Source organism: Physella acuta, unplaced genomic scaffold, assembly GCF_028476545.2.
Source record: "Physella acuta isolate Inbredline_101_S28 unplaced genomic scaffold, ASM2847654v3 ptg000365l, whole genome shotgun sequence".
Taxonomy (NCBI): Eukaryota; Metazoa; Mollusca; class Gastropoda; family Physidae; genus Physella; species Physella acuta.
Window position 1 is genome coordinate 276,227 of NW_026731884.1, and position 19,047 is coordinate 295,273.

General features: G+C 42.3%; 1 protein-coding gene across 1 annotated transcript in view; it reads left to right on the forward strand.

Annotated features, from left to right (window-relative positions):
* The window catches only part of LOC131941556 (A disintegrin and metalloproteinase with thrombospondin motifs 2), a 58,240-nt gene that overhangs the window by 19,681 nt on the left and 19,512 nt on the right, over positions 1-19,047 (forward strand). The window contains exons 9-16 of the mRNA XM_059300850.1: positions 1,466-1,609; positions 1,868-2,024; positions 3,351-3,461; positions 12,711-12,853; positions 13,322-13,385; positions 13,793-13,895; positions 14,670-14,806; positions 17,981-18,101. Coding sequence (XP_059156833.1) covers positions 1,466-1,609; positions 1,868-2,024; positions 3,351-3,461; positions 12,711-12,853; positions 13,322-13,385; positions 13,793-13,895; positions 14,670-14,806; positions 17,981-18,101 — 980 coding nt within the window. The remainder of the gene's footprint in view (positions 1-1,465; positions 1,610-1,867; positions 2,025-3,350; positions 3,462-12,710; positions 12,854-13,321; positions 13,386-13,792; positions 13,896-14,669; positions 14,807-17,980; positions 18,102-19,047) is intronic.

Genomic DNA, 19,047 nt, shown 5'->3' on the forward strand with positions numbered 1-19,047 from the left:
CGGTTCCCTGAATGTCCCTAAAGTTCCTCGAATGTCCATACGGTTCCCTGAATGTCCCTTAAGTTCCCTGAATGTCCCCAGAGTTCCTCGAATGTCCCTAAGGTTCCCTAAATGTCCCTTTGGTTTTCTGAATGTCCCTAAGGCTCCCCGAATGTCCCTAAGGTTCCCTGAATGTCCTAAGGTTCCCTGAATGTCCTTAAGGTTCACTGAATGTCCCTAAGGTTCCCTGAATGTCCTAAGGTTCCCTGGATGTCCTAAGGTTCCCTGAATGTCCTAAGGTTCCCCGAATGTCCTAAGGTTCCCCGAATGTCCCTAAGGTTCCCTGAATGTCCTAAGGTTCCCTGAATGTCCCTAAGTTTCCCTAAATGTCCTAAGGTTCCCTGAAGGTCCATACGATTCCCTGAATATCCTAAGGTTCCCTGGATGTCCTTAAGGTTCCCTGAATGTCCTAAGGTTCCCTGAATGTCCTAAGTTTCCCCGAATGTCCTAAGGTTCCCTGAATGTCCTAAGGTTCCCTGAATGTCCTAAGGTTCCCCGAATGTCCTAAGGTTCCCCGAATGTCCTAAGGTTCCCTGAATGTCCTAAGGTTCCCTGGATGTCCTTAAGGTTCCCTGAATGTCCTAAAGTTCCCTGAATGTCCTAAGGTTCCCTGAATGTCCTAAGGTTCCCTGAATGTCCTAAGGTTCCCTGAATGTCCTAAGGTTCCCTGAATGTCCTAGGGTTCCCTGAATGTCCTAAGGTTCCCTGAATGTCCTAAGGTTCCCTGAATGTCCTAGGGTTCCCTGAATGTCCTAAGGTTCCCTGAATGTCCTAAGGTTCCCTGAATGTCCTAAGGTTCCCTGAATGTCCCTAAGGTTCCCTGAATGTCCATACGGTTCCCTGAATATCCTAAGGTTCCCTGGATGTCCTTAAGGTTCCCTGGATGTCCCTAAGGTTCCCTGAATGTCCTAAGGTTCCCTGAATGTCCTAAGGTTCCCTGAATGTCCTAAGGTTCCCTGAATGTCCCAAGGTTCCCTGAATGTCATAAGGTTCCCCGAATGTCCTAAGGTTCCCCGAATGTCCTAAGGTTCCCCGAATGTCCTAAGGTTCCCCGAATGTTCTAAGGTTCCCTGAATGTCCTAAGGTTCCCTCGATGTCCTTAAGGTTCCCTGGATGTCCTAAAGTTCCCTGAATGTCCTAAGGTTCCCTGAATGTCCTAAGGTTCCCTGAATGTCCTAAGGTTCCCTGAATGTCCTAAGGTTCCCTGAATGTCCTAAGGTTCCCTGAATGTCCCTAAGGTTCCCTGAATGTCCTAGGGTTCCCTGAATGTCCTAAGGTTCCCTGAATGTCCTAAGGTTCCCTGAATGTCCTAAGGTTCCCTGAATGTCCTAAGGTTCCCTGGATGTCCTAAGGTTCCCTGAATGTCCTAAGGTTCCCTGAACTCCTAAGGTTCCCTGAATGTCCTAAGGTTCCCTGAATGTCACAGGTTTGGCGTGTTCCATGACGGCCACGGGAACGAATGTCACGGCAGGAAGTGGGAGACGGCCCTGATGGCCACACTACTGGAGACCAAGCTCAACAACTTCTGGTGGTCCGAGTGTAGCCGTGCCAGGATGAAGGAGGTCTTACAGTAAGTGGGCTGGGGGGGGGGAGTCTTACAGTAAGTGGGCTGGGGGGGGTGAAGTCTTACAGTAAGTGGGCTGGAGGGGGGCATCTTGCCCCCTGTAAAATGTTCATTTAGTGTGAGGAAAAGATTTCGACAAAAATCATATTGGCGTGGTTGTATGTTTCTTTTTATGTCGAAATATGTGTACACCATTGTACACCATTGTACACTACTGTACACCATTGTACACCATGAGAACAAGTTTCTCTCTGACTGTCCTAGGTACATTACCTGCCTTGACAACGAGCCCAGAAAGATGGCCAACAAACATTACCCGCTCAAGGCTCCAGCCACCATAGAGAAGGTGCTGGGCAAACCCTGGAGCCTCAACTTCCAGTGTAGCCAGGCCTTTGGTCCAGGTTTCCAGCTCTGTGCGGGGGTAAGTCTCCCCCCCCCCCAGTGTAGCCAGGCCTTTGGTCCAGGTTTCCAGCTCTGTGCGGGGGTAAGTCTCCCCCCCCCCAGTGTAGCCAGGCCTTTGGTCCAGGTTTCCAGCTCTGTGCGGGGGTAAGTCTCCCCCCCCCCCCAGTGTAGCCAGGCCTTTGGTCCAGGTTTCCAGCTCTGTGCGGGGGTAAGTCTCCCCCCCCCCCAGTGTAGCCAGGCCTTTGGTCCAGGTTTCCAGCTCTGTGCGGGGGTAAGTCTCCCCCCCCCCCCCAGTGTAGCCAGGCCTTTGGTCCAGGTTTCCAGCTCTGTGCGGGGGTAAGTCTCCCCCCCCCCAGTGTAGCCAGGCCTTTGGTCCAGGTTTCCAGCTCTGTGCGGGGGTAAGTCTCCCCCCCCCCCCAGTGTAGCCAGGCCTTTGGTCCAGGTTTCCAGCTCTGTGCGGGGGTAAGTCTCCCCCCCAGTGTAGCCAGGCCTTTGGTCCAGGTTTCCAGCTCTGTGCGGGGGTAAGTCTCCCCCCCCCCCCAGTGTAGCCAGGCCTTTGGTCCAGGTTTCCATCTCTGTGCGGGGGTAAGTCTCCCCCCCCCCCAGTGTAGCCAGGCCTTTGGTCCAGGTTTCCAGCTCTGTGCGGGGGTAAGTCTCCCCCCCAGTGTAGCCAGGCCTTTGGTCCAGGTTTCCAGCTCTGTGCGGGGGTAAGTCTCTCCCCCCCAGTGTAGCCAGGCCTTTGGTCCAGGTTTCCAGCTCTGTGCGGGGGTAAGTCTCCCCCCCCCCCCAGTGTAGCCAGGCCTTTGGTCCAGGTTTCCATCTCTGTGCGGGGGTAAGTCTCCCCCCCCCAGTGTAGCCAGGCCTTTGGTCCAGGTTTCCATCTCTGTGCGGGGGTAAGTCTCCCCCCCCCCCAGTGTAGCCAGGCCTTTGGTCCAGGTTTCCAGCTCTGTGCGGGGGTAAGTCTCCCCCCCCCCAGTGTAGCCAGGCCTTTGGTCCAGGTTTCCAGCTCTGTGCGGGGGTAAGTCTCCCCCCCCCCCCAGTGTAGCCAGGCATTTGGTCCAGGTTTCCATCTCTGTGCGGGGGTAAGTCTCCCCCCCCCCCCCCCAGTGTAGCCAGGCCTTTGGTTCAGGTTTCCAGCTCTGTGCGGGGGTAAGTCTCCCCCCCCCCAGTGTAGCCAGGTCTTTGGTTCCCCCCCCCCTACTTAACAGTTGAATAATTAGCAGTGTCAAACCCTACACTACCACGGGTCACACAACACTACCATGAGTCACACAACCCCACACTACCGTCAGATAACCCCACACTACCTCTGGCACTAATGGTTCCATGTGTTTCCTGCGTCAAGTTCAGCCAGGACCCGTGCAACATGCTGTGGTGCAGCCATCAGACCCAGCCCCTGTACTGCCGGACCAAGCGAGGGCCCCCCATAGCTGGATCTGTGTGTGGGACAGACAGGGTAAGTCTCAATTAGAGCCCCCCCCCCCTCCCTAGGGTTTCTCAGATGTTAGGATCTTGTGGTTAGATTTGGCCTATGAGATCAGTTGTGTTACCATCTAATCCCATACTAATGGGACGTGAGTAGTATATTAGGTCCCTTTTGGGTCGTATGGGTGAGCAGGATGCGGATGCGGATGCGGATGCGGAACAAAGGCTATATAGGAAAATACTCACCCAGCCTGGGACAACGACATATAGCAAAATACTCACCCACCTGGGTGAGGCGAAGGAGCCGCAGGTACAACGAGATATAGTAAAATACTCCCTGGGGGAGCAGGAGGGACATCGACATATAGTAAAATACTCACCCAACTGGGTGAGGGTGGGTGAGCCGCAGGTACAATGCCATATAGTAAAATACTCACCCACCTGGGTGAGCAGGTGGGTGAGGGTGGGTGAGCCGCAGGTACAATGAGATATAGTAAAATACTCACCCACCCTAGGGTGGGTGATGCGGATGCGGAGTAGGTCAGTAGGTCACCACCGGTGACCTTGTGACGTAATCACCGACCTTGTGACGCAATCAGTGACATTATGACGTCATCATTGACCTAGTTACGTAATTTTAATGAGTTTTTTTAATGAGTTTGAATTTAATTAATTTGATTTTAGTTAATTTTTGACCTAGTTACGTAATTTTAATGCGTTTTTAATGAGTTTTTAAATTTTTAATTAATTTTTATTATCGAGTTACGTAATTTAATTACTTTGATTGTATTTTTATTTTGTTTAATTTGTTTGTTTACTTGTTGTTTAATTTAATTACTTTGTTTATATTGTGTAATTTTTATTAACGAGTTACGTAATTTGATTATTTGTTTACTTTTTAATTATTTTTATTTTGTTTATTTTTAATTTTATTTTATTTTATAATTAGTTAAATTATTATTATTAACTAGTTACGTAATTTGATTTTAATTACTTTTGTTTATTTATTTATTTGATATATTTCTTTTCTTTGATGTATGGTATTTAAAATAAAAGACACTGTTTATTTGATTGTATGTATGTTTAATAGTAAACGGATAGGGGTGTTGGTGGATGAGAGGGGGAGTAATGATGGGGTTTGAGGGTAGGGGTGCGTTAGCGTGTACTTTGTGAATAACATCCATTAACCAGACATGTAACACCTGTTACGTATTGATCGCACCCACTGGGCCATCACAGCATGATGTCCCACCTAATTAAATTTTTGTTATGCTTCACCGAGTTTCCCCCGAGCGGTTTGATAGGTCATGATGATTAACGACGTACATTAAGTGCCTCTCCGCGTTAAGTGTGGGAACATCTGTTACCACTTTAATTGATTTTTTCCCCTGGTTGGGTCCCGTGCTTTCCACTAACAGTTATACAGTGTCATGGGTTTTTAAGTTTCTGGTACGCGTATGCTACACGTATACACACACACACACACAGAAACTCACTTTCTTACTTTTATATTAAAAGACAAGTATGTGTTATTGTTTTGTTACTTGTCCCTGAAAGTTATGTAACTCGGTATCCTATATAAGATTTTTGACTGGAAGCAAAATAATTCATTTAAAACGATGGATCCGAGATGGAAACATCCCTTTACCGCTCTGATCGCAGGGCCAACTGGGAGTGGTAAAACAGTATTTGTCAAAACATTTTTATCCCAGGTGTCAGAGATGATGGATCCTGCACCTGAGGAAATTTATTACTGTTACGGGGAGTGGCAGCCTTTGTTTGATACCATGAAGAACGTTCAGTTTGTGGAAGGTCTTCCTGACTTAGAAAGTGGATCACTGGGGGATGGAAAACGTCGACGTCTAGTCATCCTCGACGATTTGATGGCGGAAACAGATGAGCGAATTACAAAATTGTTTACGAAAGGGAGTCACCATCGTAATATTAGTGTCATGTATATTGTCCAAAACCTATTCGGGAAAAATAAAGAACAAAGAACCATCAGTCTCAATTCGCATTACATAGTGTTGTTCAAGAACCCTAGAGACGGTTCACAAATTACAAATTTGGCAAAACAAATGTATCCCGGTCGCGTTTCATATGTCCAGGAAAGTTTTAAGGACGCAACATCGGCCCCTCATGGTTATTTGTTGATCGACCTTCGACAGGAAACACCGGATAATCTGAGATTACGCAGTAGTATCTTTTCTTACGAGCAGCAAGTCGTTTACGTCCCGAAATAAAAGCAACCATGTCTGAGTCGGTAAAACGACAAGGTGAGATGTTAAGGTTTTTGGCTCGGGCCAAACCACCCGCCGTGAAAGCCGTTGTCGAAAATGCTACCCCACAACTCGTAAAAACGTTATGCGAGTGCTGTCACAATGTCTTAAAAGGCAACGTTCCCCTCACGCCCGGTCAGAAGAGACGTTTGCGTCGTCACAAAGTGAACTTGAGACAACTTACCAAAAAGTCATTGACCGTCAAAAGACGAAAGCAAATTTTGCAGACCGGTGGTTTCCTAGGTGCTTTACTCGGACCAGTTCTCGGTGTGCTTAAAGGTGTCTTGGGATTTTAAAGATGGCCAGGAAAATGCTTTTAATGGATCCTCGAATATTAGAGTCTATGCAACAAAAAGCATATGTACCACCCGATACACTCAACGATAGTCTACGCCTTTTGGATATGCAAATGGAACATATCTTAAATAGGGAAGATTTGTCACCACACGACAAAGTGAGACAATATCAAAAGACACTACAGCTCTACACGACGCGACTTAGCGATTATAGAAACAAGTCCCTAGGATTAGTCGATGTGAAACCATCCACCGTGAATACCCCAACGACCGAGGTTGAAAAACCACAAGAAAACATAACCGAACCTAAAAAAGAAACGATAGACATAACAGAATCTGAAACTAAAACGAAATCCGGCTCGCCTGACTCTGATATTCCCCCCTCGAAGAAAACGAAGACACACGTAGAAAAAACACCACCCTCGAAACGTACCAGAAGTAAGAAAACTAAAACAAGCACTACCAAATGGGACGCGTGGGAAAAAACCAAACACTAAAAAGACATTACTATGATCCTAGTAGACCAGGTGCCTACGGCGGCGTGTTTAAGCACCCTGAAATTGGAACTAAGAAAATTAAAGAATGGTTAAGTCATCAGGATACCTACACGTTACATAAACCTCTTCGGCGACGCTTTCAGAGGCGCGCCACCATCACCGGTGGGATAAATCACCAGTTTCAAGCGGATCTTATAGATATGCGCATGTTACGAAAGTACAATGGTGGTGCTTCTTACCTAGTGACCTGCTTCGATGTGTTTAGCAAATTCGCCTGGGCGATTCCGATAAAGAAAAAAACGGGTAAGGCTCTAGCGGAGGCCGTACGTAAAATATTTACTACTAGAAAACCTATAAATTTTCAAACAGACAAAGGTAGTGAATTTGTCAACAAGACATTTTTAAAATTTCTTAAAGATGAAGGCGTTCATTTCTTTACCACTGAGAATGAAGATATTAAGGCGGCTATAGTTGAGAGATTCAATCGAACATTAAAAGAAAAAATGTGGCGGTACTTTACAAAAACAAATCGTCTTCGTTACATTGATGTCGTAGACGACTTGATCACCAACTATAACCACTCGTACCATAGGAGTATTCGTATGGCCCCTGTGAATGTTAATTTGTCTAATCAAGAAAGGGTCTGGAATACTTTATACGAACATGGGGACATTACTTATCGAAAAGTATTTAACGAAGGTGATCGTGTACGGATCGGCCAAAGCCGAAACACGTTTAAAAAGGGTTATACCCCGTCGTGGACGGAAGAACTGTTTACGGTGAGCCGCGTGAACGCGACAACGCCTGTAACATACGTCTTGAAAGATGATTCAGGTGAAGAAGTGAAAGGTTCGTTTTACAAAGAGGAGCTTCAGAAAGTGGGGGACAAAAAAGTGTACCGCGTCGAACAAATTATACAAGAAAGAAAGGGTGTTGGTGGTAAAGAGTATTTAGTCAAGTGGTTCGGTTATAACCCTTCATTCAACAGTTGGATTTCAGCTAGAGACATTTCGAAATATAAAGACTAAGGATGGAGGAAACGGTAAAAAGCCTAAGTCTGGATGACCCCGTGTTGGAAGAAACGCTCAGACCGTTCGGTGGGATCGAGGTGAGACCCAGATCCACCACGTCTTCTATCGGTTCAACCATTTCGAGTTGGTTCGATAAACTAAAGACACGACCGGAAATCGTTTTCATCTCTCAAATGTTGGTTATATTTGTTGTCATTGCTTTTTCACTATTTAATCTGACGCGTGGAACGGTCGACGACAAAGAGGGAAAACTCTGGGTCGTGTTGTTATCCAGCTGTCTCGGATATATTTTACCTAACCCAACCATTGCAAGGACCAAAATTTTACAATGAGTTTTTATGTGACCCTGCCTAGCAATACATCACCAAATGTATTTCCAGACAATGAGGCTGGGCATTTTTTCGTTAAATTACCACAGACTATCGATGTGAGTTTACACTACGAAGTTGGTCTGGTCGAGATTCAAATGCCGAATGCGTTTTGTATGCTTAGAGAACATGAAATTTGGCTCCAGTATCATTCCATCACAGAAGGTGAAGACGTTAACCTTTTTCTATATGGATTACGTCAGTCCAAATATCAATACATAGACTTGCTTGTTAACGCTATAAAAAAACTAGTAAAAAGAGAGGTAGATGAACGAAAAGTGGAAGTTATAATTTCAAACTGTAACAAGGGATTTAAGAAAGTTGTCGTAAAAGTAATTGCGGCGGGAATAGAAAGTACCGTCCGTGAGAGGTTGACAAGCTATTTGCTTGTTCCTGGTAGAGTTACAGAGAAACATCTCCCTGAAGACGAAGTAAAAACGGTATTCGTCTATTGTGACCTCGTAAAAACGAGACCGGTTGGTGATGTCATGGTCCCTTTGCTTTGGACCGTACCGATCGTTGAGAAGAAACCAAGTTCCGTTTTTCGTATTTACGACAAACCCCACTACATCCCCCTGAACCGCTTTTCATTCGACACTGTGGAAATACTTTTATGCGATGACTTGGGACAAACGCTCTCATTCACAAGTGGAACGTCAGTGTTGACACTCCATTTTAGAACACGTAAACATTTCGATCTCGAATAACTCACACCATGGTGAAACACACACTTTTACATCGAAACCCTAAATTGTACGAGGATTTTTACTGTAACCAGTACGGTGATGGTTTACCCGTTTTTATCGGTGGACGAAATCAGAGAGGACACGGTATTGGTAGTTTCTTTAGTGGTCTAGGTCGAATGGTCCTCCCTTGGATAAAGACGGGAGGTAAGGCTTTACTCAGAGAAGGTGTTAGTACTGGGTTGCAAGTTGCAAACGACGCATTAGCGGGAAGAGACGTTGGAGAATCGTTCAAAGAACATGCCAAGGAAGCCGGACATCGTTTATTGCAAGGCGCCGTTGATCACCTGGGACAAAACCAATCAGGAAGCGGGTTGAGAAGAAAGCGTGGGCTCTCGAGACCACCGGGTGAACCCTTCGAACAACAGATAAAACTAACACGCAGACCAAGCTACAAACATTCGAAGACGTGTGTTAAGAAGAAGCATCCCAAGTATTCAGATATATTTGCTTAACCATGGCTCTTATTCACCCGAGTTCATGTGAGTGCTTACATTCTGGATTGGATTTATTTAGTACACCCCCGACACAAACTGCCGTCGAGGAGGGTCAATTTGTTGAAATACATCCCCTGGCGTCCTTGGCACAAGGTGCACCTATAGAATTTGCCATTTCTGGCAACAGTGAAGACTATCTCGATTTGTTTAATACTTATTTACACGTGCGCGCTAAAGTGACTTTAGCGAATGGTGATTCAATACCGCCTGACGTTGATGTCGCACCCGTCAATTATTTTTTGCACAGTTTATTTTCACAAGTGGATATTTCTCTAAACGATACGCTAATTACTGCTAGTGAGAACACCTATCCGTATCGCGCCTATCTGGAAGCTACGTTAAATCACGGGGAAGAGGCCAAGAATGGGTCTCTATCGGCCGCTCTTTATGCGAGGGACTTAGCCTGTTATTTCGAGGAATTCAAAGATGACAATAATGAAGGGTATAGGATTCGCCGTACCACCGCTGCTGAAAGTCATGAGATCGATATGATGGGACGTATACACTCTGACATTTTCGCTCAAGATCGGTATATGCTGAATGGTGTTGACATTAAAATTAAACTTACACCCGCAAAAGACAGTTTCACTCTCTTGACAGCAGAACCAAACAAGGGATATAAAGCGGTTATAACGTACGCAACATTGGTGGTTAGAAAAGCCAGACTTAACCCCGCCATTTCTATCGCACACGAAAAGGCTTTAACGACAACAAATGCAAAATACCCTTTTAAACGCGTTGTAATAAAAACCTTTGCTATACCGAAAGGTATGTTAAGTCACAACCAAGACAATTTGTATATGAGTCAAACACCGACCCGTTTAGTGATCGGTCTAGTCGCCTCTACCGCCTTTAATGGAAGTTACACGAAAAACCCCTTCAATTTTCAACATTTTCACTTGACGTATTTAAATGTAAGCGTTGATGGTCGCTCGTTATCGGGAAAACCACTGGTCATGGACTTTGATAAGAAACAAGCCATTAGAGCGTTTTTCAATAGTAACCTCGCTCTTGGTATGGTTGGAAAAGATGCTGGTAATGGGATAGATTATAAAAACTTTAAGAACGGGTATACCCTGTTTGCTTTTGATTTAAGCCCTAGTCTTTTGGATGGTGAACAATTTGAATTGGCTAAATCCGGACCTGTTTCTATTGAACTTAAATTTTCACAAGTTACAGCTGACCCGATTCAAGTTATTGTGTATGCTGAACTTGATTCGGTGTTAGAAATTTCGAAAACGAGGCAAGTGCTGACAGATTACACCGCCTAACTTGGCCTATAAAAGAAAATGAACACAAGAGAACTACAAAGTATACTGGCCGCGGACTTATTTGTGCAACGCACAACTCTCTTTGCCGTTTTAGCGTGCGATCAGTTACCCGCGCGTCTCGATAGAACGAAGCAAGCGGCATTCATTATCAATCTAGATTCGTCCTCGGAGGCAGGGAGTCATTGGGTTGGTCTATTTTTCAACGGACTATCGCAATTTACTTATTTCGATAGTTTTGGCTTACCACCTCGGGAGCCGGCCATTTTGTCTTTTATAAAAAATAATTCAAACAGACCACTCGTTTACAATTCAAGAGTGTTACAAGATATTCTAACCAACAGTTGTGGGCTATATGCAGCCTATTTTGTTTTGAAGAAAGCTCGAGGTGCAAATTTAAAAGTTATATTACAACCCTTTTCGGCGTCAGCGAGTCGTCAATATATTAACGATCGTATTATAACACGTTTAACACTTCAAATTATTGGAACTAATTATAAAAGATTATTTCAAGATGTCTAATGAAGATTGGATACTTGTGGCCAGGAGTAACAATAAAGTGACGGAAATACGAACGATGAATCACACCGGATTTAAATTGGCGATTGTTAGCCAATTCATGAACAAAAACACTTTAAATCTTAGAGAGCTTATAGATGGGACCGATTTTAATTTTCCTACAAATTCTGGTGTTAGTATGAGTCGCGTCTGCTTTGAGCGCCTGTTGAGTTTACAGGATGAAATTTTAAAAGCGTTTGATGAATTGGAAAAACGTTAATAAACAAATAAAATATAAGAAGACTTTTGTTCTAATTTAGTGTGTGTGTGTGTGTGTGTGTGTGTATACGTGTAGCATACGCGTACCAGAAACTTAAAAACCCATGACACTGTATAACTGTTAGTGGAAAGCACGGGACCCAACCAGGGGAAAAAATCAATTAAAGTGGTAACAGATGTTCCCACACTTAACGCGGAGAGGCACTTAATGTACGTCGTTAATCATCATGACCTATCAAACCGCTCGGGGGAAACTCGGTGAAGCATAACAAAAATTTAATTAGGTGGGACATCATGCTGTGATGGCCCAGTGGGTGCGATCAATACGTAACAGGTGTTACATGTCTGGTTAATGGATGTTATTCACAAAGTACACGCTAACGCACCCCTACCCTCAAACCCCATCATTACTCCCCCTCTCATCCACCAACACCCCTATCCGTTTACTATTAAACATACATACAATCAAATAAACAGTGTCTTTTATTTTAAATACCATACATCAAAGAAAAGAAATATATCAAATAAATAAATAAACAAAAGTAATTAAAATCAAATTACGTAACTAGTTAATAATAATAATTTAACTAATTATAAAATAAAATAAAATTAAAAATAAACAAAATAAAAATAATTAAAAAGTAAACAAATAATCAAATTACGTAACTCGTTAATAAAAATTACACAATATAAACAAAGTAATTAAATTAAACAACAAGTAAACAAACAAATTAAACAAAATAAAAATACAATCAAAGTAATTAAATTACGTAACTCGATAATAAAAATTAATTAAAAATTTAAAAACTCATTAAAAACGCATTAAAATTACGTAACTAGGTCAAAAATTAACTAAAATCAAATTAATTAAATTCAAACTCATTAAAAAAACTCATTAAAATTACGTAACTAGGTCAATGATGACGTCATAATGTCACTGATTGCGTCACAAGGTCGGTGATTACGTCACAAGGTCACCGGTGGTGACCTACTGACCTACTCCGCATCCGCATCACCCACCCTAGGGTGGGTGAGTATTTTACTATATCTCATTGTACCTGCGGCTCACCCACCCTCACCCACCTGCTCACCCAGGTGGGTGAGTATTTTACTATATGGCATTGTACCTGCGGCTCACCCACCCTCACCCAGTTGGGTGAGTATTTTACTATATGTCGATGTCCCTCCTGCTCCCCCAGGGAGTATTTTACTATATCTCGTTGTACCTGCGGCTCCTTCGCCTCACCCAGGTGGGTGAGTATTTTGCTATATGTCGTTGTCCCAGGCTGGGTGAGTATTTTCCTATATAGCCTTTGTTCCGCATCCGCATCCGCATCCTGCTCACCCATACGACCCAAAAGGGACCTAATATACTACTGACGTGTGATTAGAGGAGCCATTAGAATGAAAGTTACATTGAGCACTGGCTTGATAAAAAAAAAAGTTGGAGTAAATGAACCTTTGAAAGAAGATCGTGCATCGTGTTTAAAAGTTTGAGACGTCTCGATATACTTTCTGTCTCAGGAGTGTCGCAACGAATCTTGTCAATATGTCGGCAAGGAGAAACCGGTCAACGGCAACTGGGGGTCATGGGGGTCATGGACCGCCTGCAGCACCGCCTGTGGGGTGGGGATCAAACAGAGGACCCGGGTCTGTGACCGGCCTGCGTGAGTAGACCGTGTTCACTTTTTACGTCATTGTTTGTTTACTTCTTGCACGTCATTGTTTGTTTACTTCTTGCACGTCATTGTTTGTTTACTTCTTGCACGTCATTGTTTGTTTACTTCTTGCACGTCATTATTTGTTTACTTCTTGCACGTCATTGTTTGTTTACTTCTTGCACGTCATTGTTTGTTTACTTCTTGCACGTCATTGTTTGTTTACTTCTTGCTCGTCATTGTTTGTCTTATCCATTTTTTATGGTATCACCCTTTCACGCTGTGTCACCCTTCAGTGTGTCACCCTTCAGTGTGTCACCCTTCAGTGTGTCACCCTTAGTGTGTCACCCTTAGTGTGTCACCCTTCAGTGTGTCACCCTTCAGTGTGTCACCCCTCGTATTGTGTCACTCACTAGCATTTGGTACACCAACAGTTACACCCAGGCAGACGCTAACCAATCGTGTCTTGTGTTTCAGTCCAGCTTATGGCGGAAAATCTTGTGATGGCGAGGCAGAAATCATGGACACGTGCAAAGATACAGTAAGTTGGTGGGCGTGTGGGCTTTTGATACAGTAAGTTGGTGGGATGTGTAGGCTTTTGATACAGTAAGTTGGTGGGATGTGTGGGCTTTTGATACAGTAAGTTGGTGGGATGTGTGGGCTTTTGATACAGTAAGTTGGTGGGCGTGTGGGCTTTTTATACAGTAAGTTGGTTGGCTGCGTGGGCTTTCGACACAATACGTTGGTGGGATGTGTGGGCTTTTGATGCAGTAAGTTGGTGGGCTGTAAAGGCTTTTAATACAATAAGTTGGTGTATTCTGTGGGGGGGGGGGAGGTTAAGTTTTTAATTTAGTTAATGCCATCATAGTCGTACCACCACTAACGCCAACAGTTGTAGCACCAGCACCACCCACAACTGTACCAGCAGCATCTTATCATTTATTCCAGACGTGTAGGAATTATGTGGACACCAGGAAAGGAGAATGTGCCGTCTGGGACTTGCTACTGTTGCATGGCAACCACAGTTGGCAGCCGTTTGAAGGCCTAAATGGTAGGTCACGTGATCAGGCGTAATAAGGCAGGTTTCAACCTTGATTTAAGCTCCTGACTTATAGTTACACCCGCCATGATTTAAACTCCTGACTTGCCACAACCTGACTTACAGTTACACCCGCCATGACTTAAGCTCCTGACTTACAGTAACACCCGCCATGACTTAAGCTCCTGACTTACAGTAACACCCGCCATGACTTAAGCTCCTGACTTACAGTTACACCCGCCATGATTTAAGCTCCTGACTTACAGTTACACCCGCCATGACTTAATCTCCTGACTTACAGTTACACCCGCCATTACTTAAGCTCCTGACTTACAGTTACACCCGCCATGACTTAAGCTCCTGACTTACAGTTACACCCGCCATGACTTACGCTCCTGACTTACAGTTACACCCGCCATGACTTAAGCTCCTGACTTACAGTTACACCCGCCATGACTTAAGCTCCTGACTTACAGTTACACCCGCCATGACTTAAGCTCCTGACTTACAGTTACACCCACCATGACTTAAGCTCCTGACTTACAGTTACACCCGCCATGACTTAAGCTCCTGACTTACAGTTACACCCGCCATGACTTAAGCTCCTGACTTACAGTTACACCGCCATGACTTAAGCTCCTGACTTACAGTTACACCCGTCATGACTTAAGCTCCTGACTTACAGTTACACCCGCCATGACTTAAGCTCCTGACTTAGTTACACCCACCATGACTTAAGCTCCTGACTTAGTTACACCCACCATGACTTAAGCTCCTGACTTGCAGATTCCTCCCTGTGCCTACAGACGTGCAAGTCGTCCCACACGGGTGAAGTGCTCACCATCAACGTGCACGTCTCGGACGGCACGGCCTGCAGCTACACAGGCAACAACAGCAACATCTGCATGGACGGCGCATGCGTGGTAAGTGACCAACGTTTGTATGGACGGCGCATGCGTGGTAAGTGACCAACATCTGCATGGACGGCGCATGCGTGGTAAGTCACCAACGTTTGTATGGACGGCAATATCCTCATTCGTCACAGCCACAAGTCAACTCTGCTTCACCTACCCTAATGCCCGACAGGTCTAAAAATTACTTTCACAGTTTATAACAGCGGCAAGCTGATGAGTACCATGACCTCAACTACATTTAATTAATGAACACCATGACCTCAACTACATTTAATTAATGAATACCATGACCTCAACTACATTTAATTAATGAATACAATGACCTCAACTACATTTAATTAATGAATACCATGACCTCAACTACATTTAATTAATGAACACCATGACCTCAACTACATTTAATTAATGAGTACAATGACCTCAACTACATTTAATTAATGAATACCATGACCTCAACTACATTTAATTAATGAATACCATGACCTCAACTACATTTAATTAATGAATACCATGACCTCAACTACATTTAATTAATGAATACCATGACCTCAACTACATTTAATTAATGAATACCATGACCTCAACTACATTTAATTAATGAATACCATGACCTCAACTACATTTAATTAATGAATACCATGACCTCAACTACATTTAATTAATGAATACCATGACCTCAACTACATTTAATTAATGAATACCATGACCTCAACTACATTTAATTAATGAATACCATGACCTCAACTACATTTAATTATTGAATACCATGACATCAACTACATTTAATTAATGAACACCATGACCTCAACTACATTTAATTAATGAACACCATGACCTCAACTACATTTAATTAATGAACACCATGACCTCAACTACATTTAATTAATGAATACCATGACCTCAACTACATTTAATTAATGAATACCATGACCTCAACTACATTTAATTAATGAATACCATGACCTCAACTACATTTAATTATTGAATACCATAACCACAACCACATTTAATTAATGAATACCATGACCTCAACTACATTTAATTAATGAGTACCATGACCTCAACTACATTTAATTAATGAGTACCATGACCTCAACTACATTTAATTAATGAGTACCATGACCTCAACTACATTTAATTAATGAGTACCATGACCACAACCACACCTAATTAATGAGTACCATGACCTCAACTACATTTAATTAATGAGTACCATGACCTCAACTACATTTAATTAATGAGTACCATGACCTCAACTACATTTAATTAATGAATACCATGACCTCAACTACATTTAATTAATGAATACCATGACCTCAACTACATTTAATTAATGAATACCATGACCTCAACTACATTTAATTATTGAATACCATAACCACAACCACATTTAATTAATGAATACCATGACCTCAACTACATTTAATTAATGAGTACCATGACCTCAACTACATTTAATTAATGAGTACCATGACATCAACTACATTTAATTAATGAGTACCATGACCTCAACTACATTTAATTAATGAGTACCATGACCACAACCACACCTAATTAATGAGTACCATGACCTCAACTACATTTAATTAATGAGTACCATGACCTCAACTACATTTAATTAATGAGTACCATGACCTCAACTACATTTAATTAATGAGTACCATGACCACAACCACACCTAATTAATGAGTACCATGACCTCAACTACATTTAATTAATGAGTACCATGACCACAACCACACCTAATTAATGAGTACCATGACCTCAACTACATTTAATTAATGAGTACCATGACCACAACCACACCTAATTAATGAGTACCATGACCTCAACTACATTTAATTAATGAGTACCATGACCACAACCACACCTAATTAATGAGTACCATGACCTCAACTAGATTTAATTAATGAGTACCATGACCACAACCACACCTAATTAATGAGTACCATGACCTCAACTAGATTTAACTAATGAGTACCATGACCACAACCACACCTAATTAATGAGTACCATGACCTCAACCACACCTAATTAATGAGTACCATGACCTCAACCACACCTAATTAATGAGTACCATGACCTCAACCACACCTAATTAATGAGTACCTTGACCTCAACCACACCTAATTAATGAGTACCATGACCTCAACCACACCTAATTAATGAGTACCATGACCTCAACCACACCTAATTAATGAGTACCATGGCCTCAACCACACCTAATTAATGAGTACCATGACCTCAACCACACCTAATTAATGAGTACCATGACCTCAACCACACCTAATTAATGAGTACCATGACCTCAACCACACCTAATTAATGAGTACCATGACCTCAACCACACCTAATTAATGAGTACCATGACCTCAACTACATTTAATTAATGAATACCATAACCTCAACTACATTTAATTAATGAATACCATGACCTCAACCACATTTAATTAATGAGTACCATGACCTCAACCACATTTAATTAATGAGTACCATGACCTCAACCACATTTAATTAATGAATACCATGACCTCAACCACATTTAATTAATGAGTGCCATGACCTCAACCACATTTAATTAATGAATGCCATGACCTCAACCACATTTAATTAATGAATACCATGACCACAACCACATTTAATTAATGAATACCATAACCTCAACTACATTTAATTAATGAATACCATGACCTCAACCACATTTAATTAATGAGTACCATGACCTCAACCACATTTAATTAATGAGTACCATGACCTCAACCACATTTAATTAATGAATACCATGACCTCAACCACATTTAATTAATGAGTGCCATGACCTCAACCACATTTAATTAATGAATACCATGACCACAACCACATTTAATTAATGAGTACCATGACCTCAACTACATTTAATTAATGAATACCATGACCACAACCACATTTAATTAATGAATACCATGACCTCAACCACATTTAATTAATGAATACCATGACCACAACTACATTTAATTAATGAATACCATGACCACAACCACATTTAATTAATGAGTACCATGACCTCAACCACATTTAATTAATGAGTACCATGACCTCAACCACATTTAATTAATGAGTACCATGACCTCAACCACATTTAATTAATGAGTACCATGACCTCAACCACATTTAATAATGAACACCATGACCTCAACCACGCAGGCTGTGGGGTGTGACGGAAAACGCAACTCCACACTGAAAGAAGATATGTGCGGGATGTGTGGGGGGACAGGCTCAGAGTGTAAGACAGTGCGGGGAACCTTCAACAAGAAACCAAGTTCAGGTTAGTGAGGAGATGGCTCGGAGATGGCTGTTAACGGGGTCATATATATATATATATATATATATATATCGATGGTCTCGGTCGCAAACCGTCTAACTCCGAAAATGTAAATTTTTCAGGAGAGACAAAAAACTTATTATTTCCTTATCGATCGCTCTAATACACATTTTTTTTAATGATATCTCCGAAGAAACTCTCTACCGACTATACTGTAGCGTTTTAAAATGAGTTGTGTTAATATTTACAAAATTATAGCAGGTTTAAAAAGATAGACGGTTTGCTCGGTCTAAATTTCTCGGTGCAAACCGTCTATCTGTGCGCGCGCAGACTTAGCTGTTTTGAGCCGAGAATTTCGGTCTCAGCCGCGTTCGTTCGTTTTGTCCAATGAACGTGATTTACTTATGTTTATGTTTTTAAGTTATAATTAACACTTCACTAGACTTGTTAACTGTTAAAGGTTATGCTTTATTTATTACATCTTTCTATTCTCACAGTTTATTTTACTTAATCTGAAGAGTGCTGGGTTTGTAGAATGATAATAGTAAAAACAGAAACCGTATTGTCAGATATATTATGAATGAGACATAACACACTAATCACATTAAAACTGACTTAATGTTTACTTATTTTACAAAAATGTATCACAAAAAATGTGTTTGTTTTTAAAATGTATTCTTTAAATAAACGTCACATAAAGAAACATCAAAATGGCAACATATTTTTAAAATCAGGGAAATCATCATAAAAAGGTGTGTTTATGACTTGCTTTTAGGTGCTCAAATATGACAGCTTTTTCTTTTTTTTCTGCTCTTGTACAACTTGACAGGGGCTACAGATGAGATCATAATCTTACGACCCTAGCTTAGCAATTGCAAGCTATCTGCTAATTCACTTTGAAGTAGACAGTAGCATCAGGCTTGTACTGCAGTGCACGAATATTTGTCGC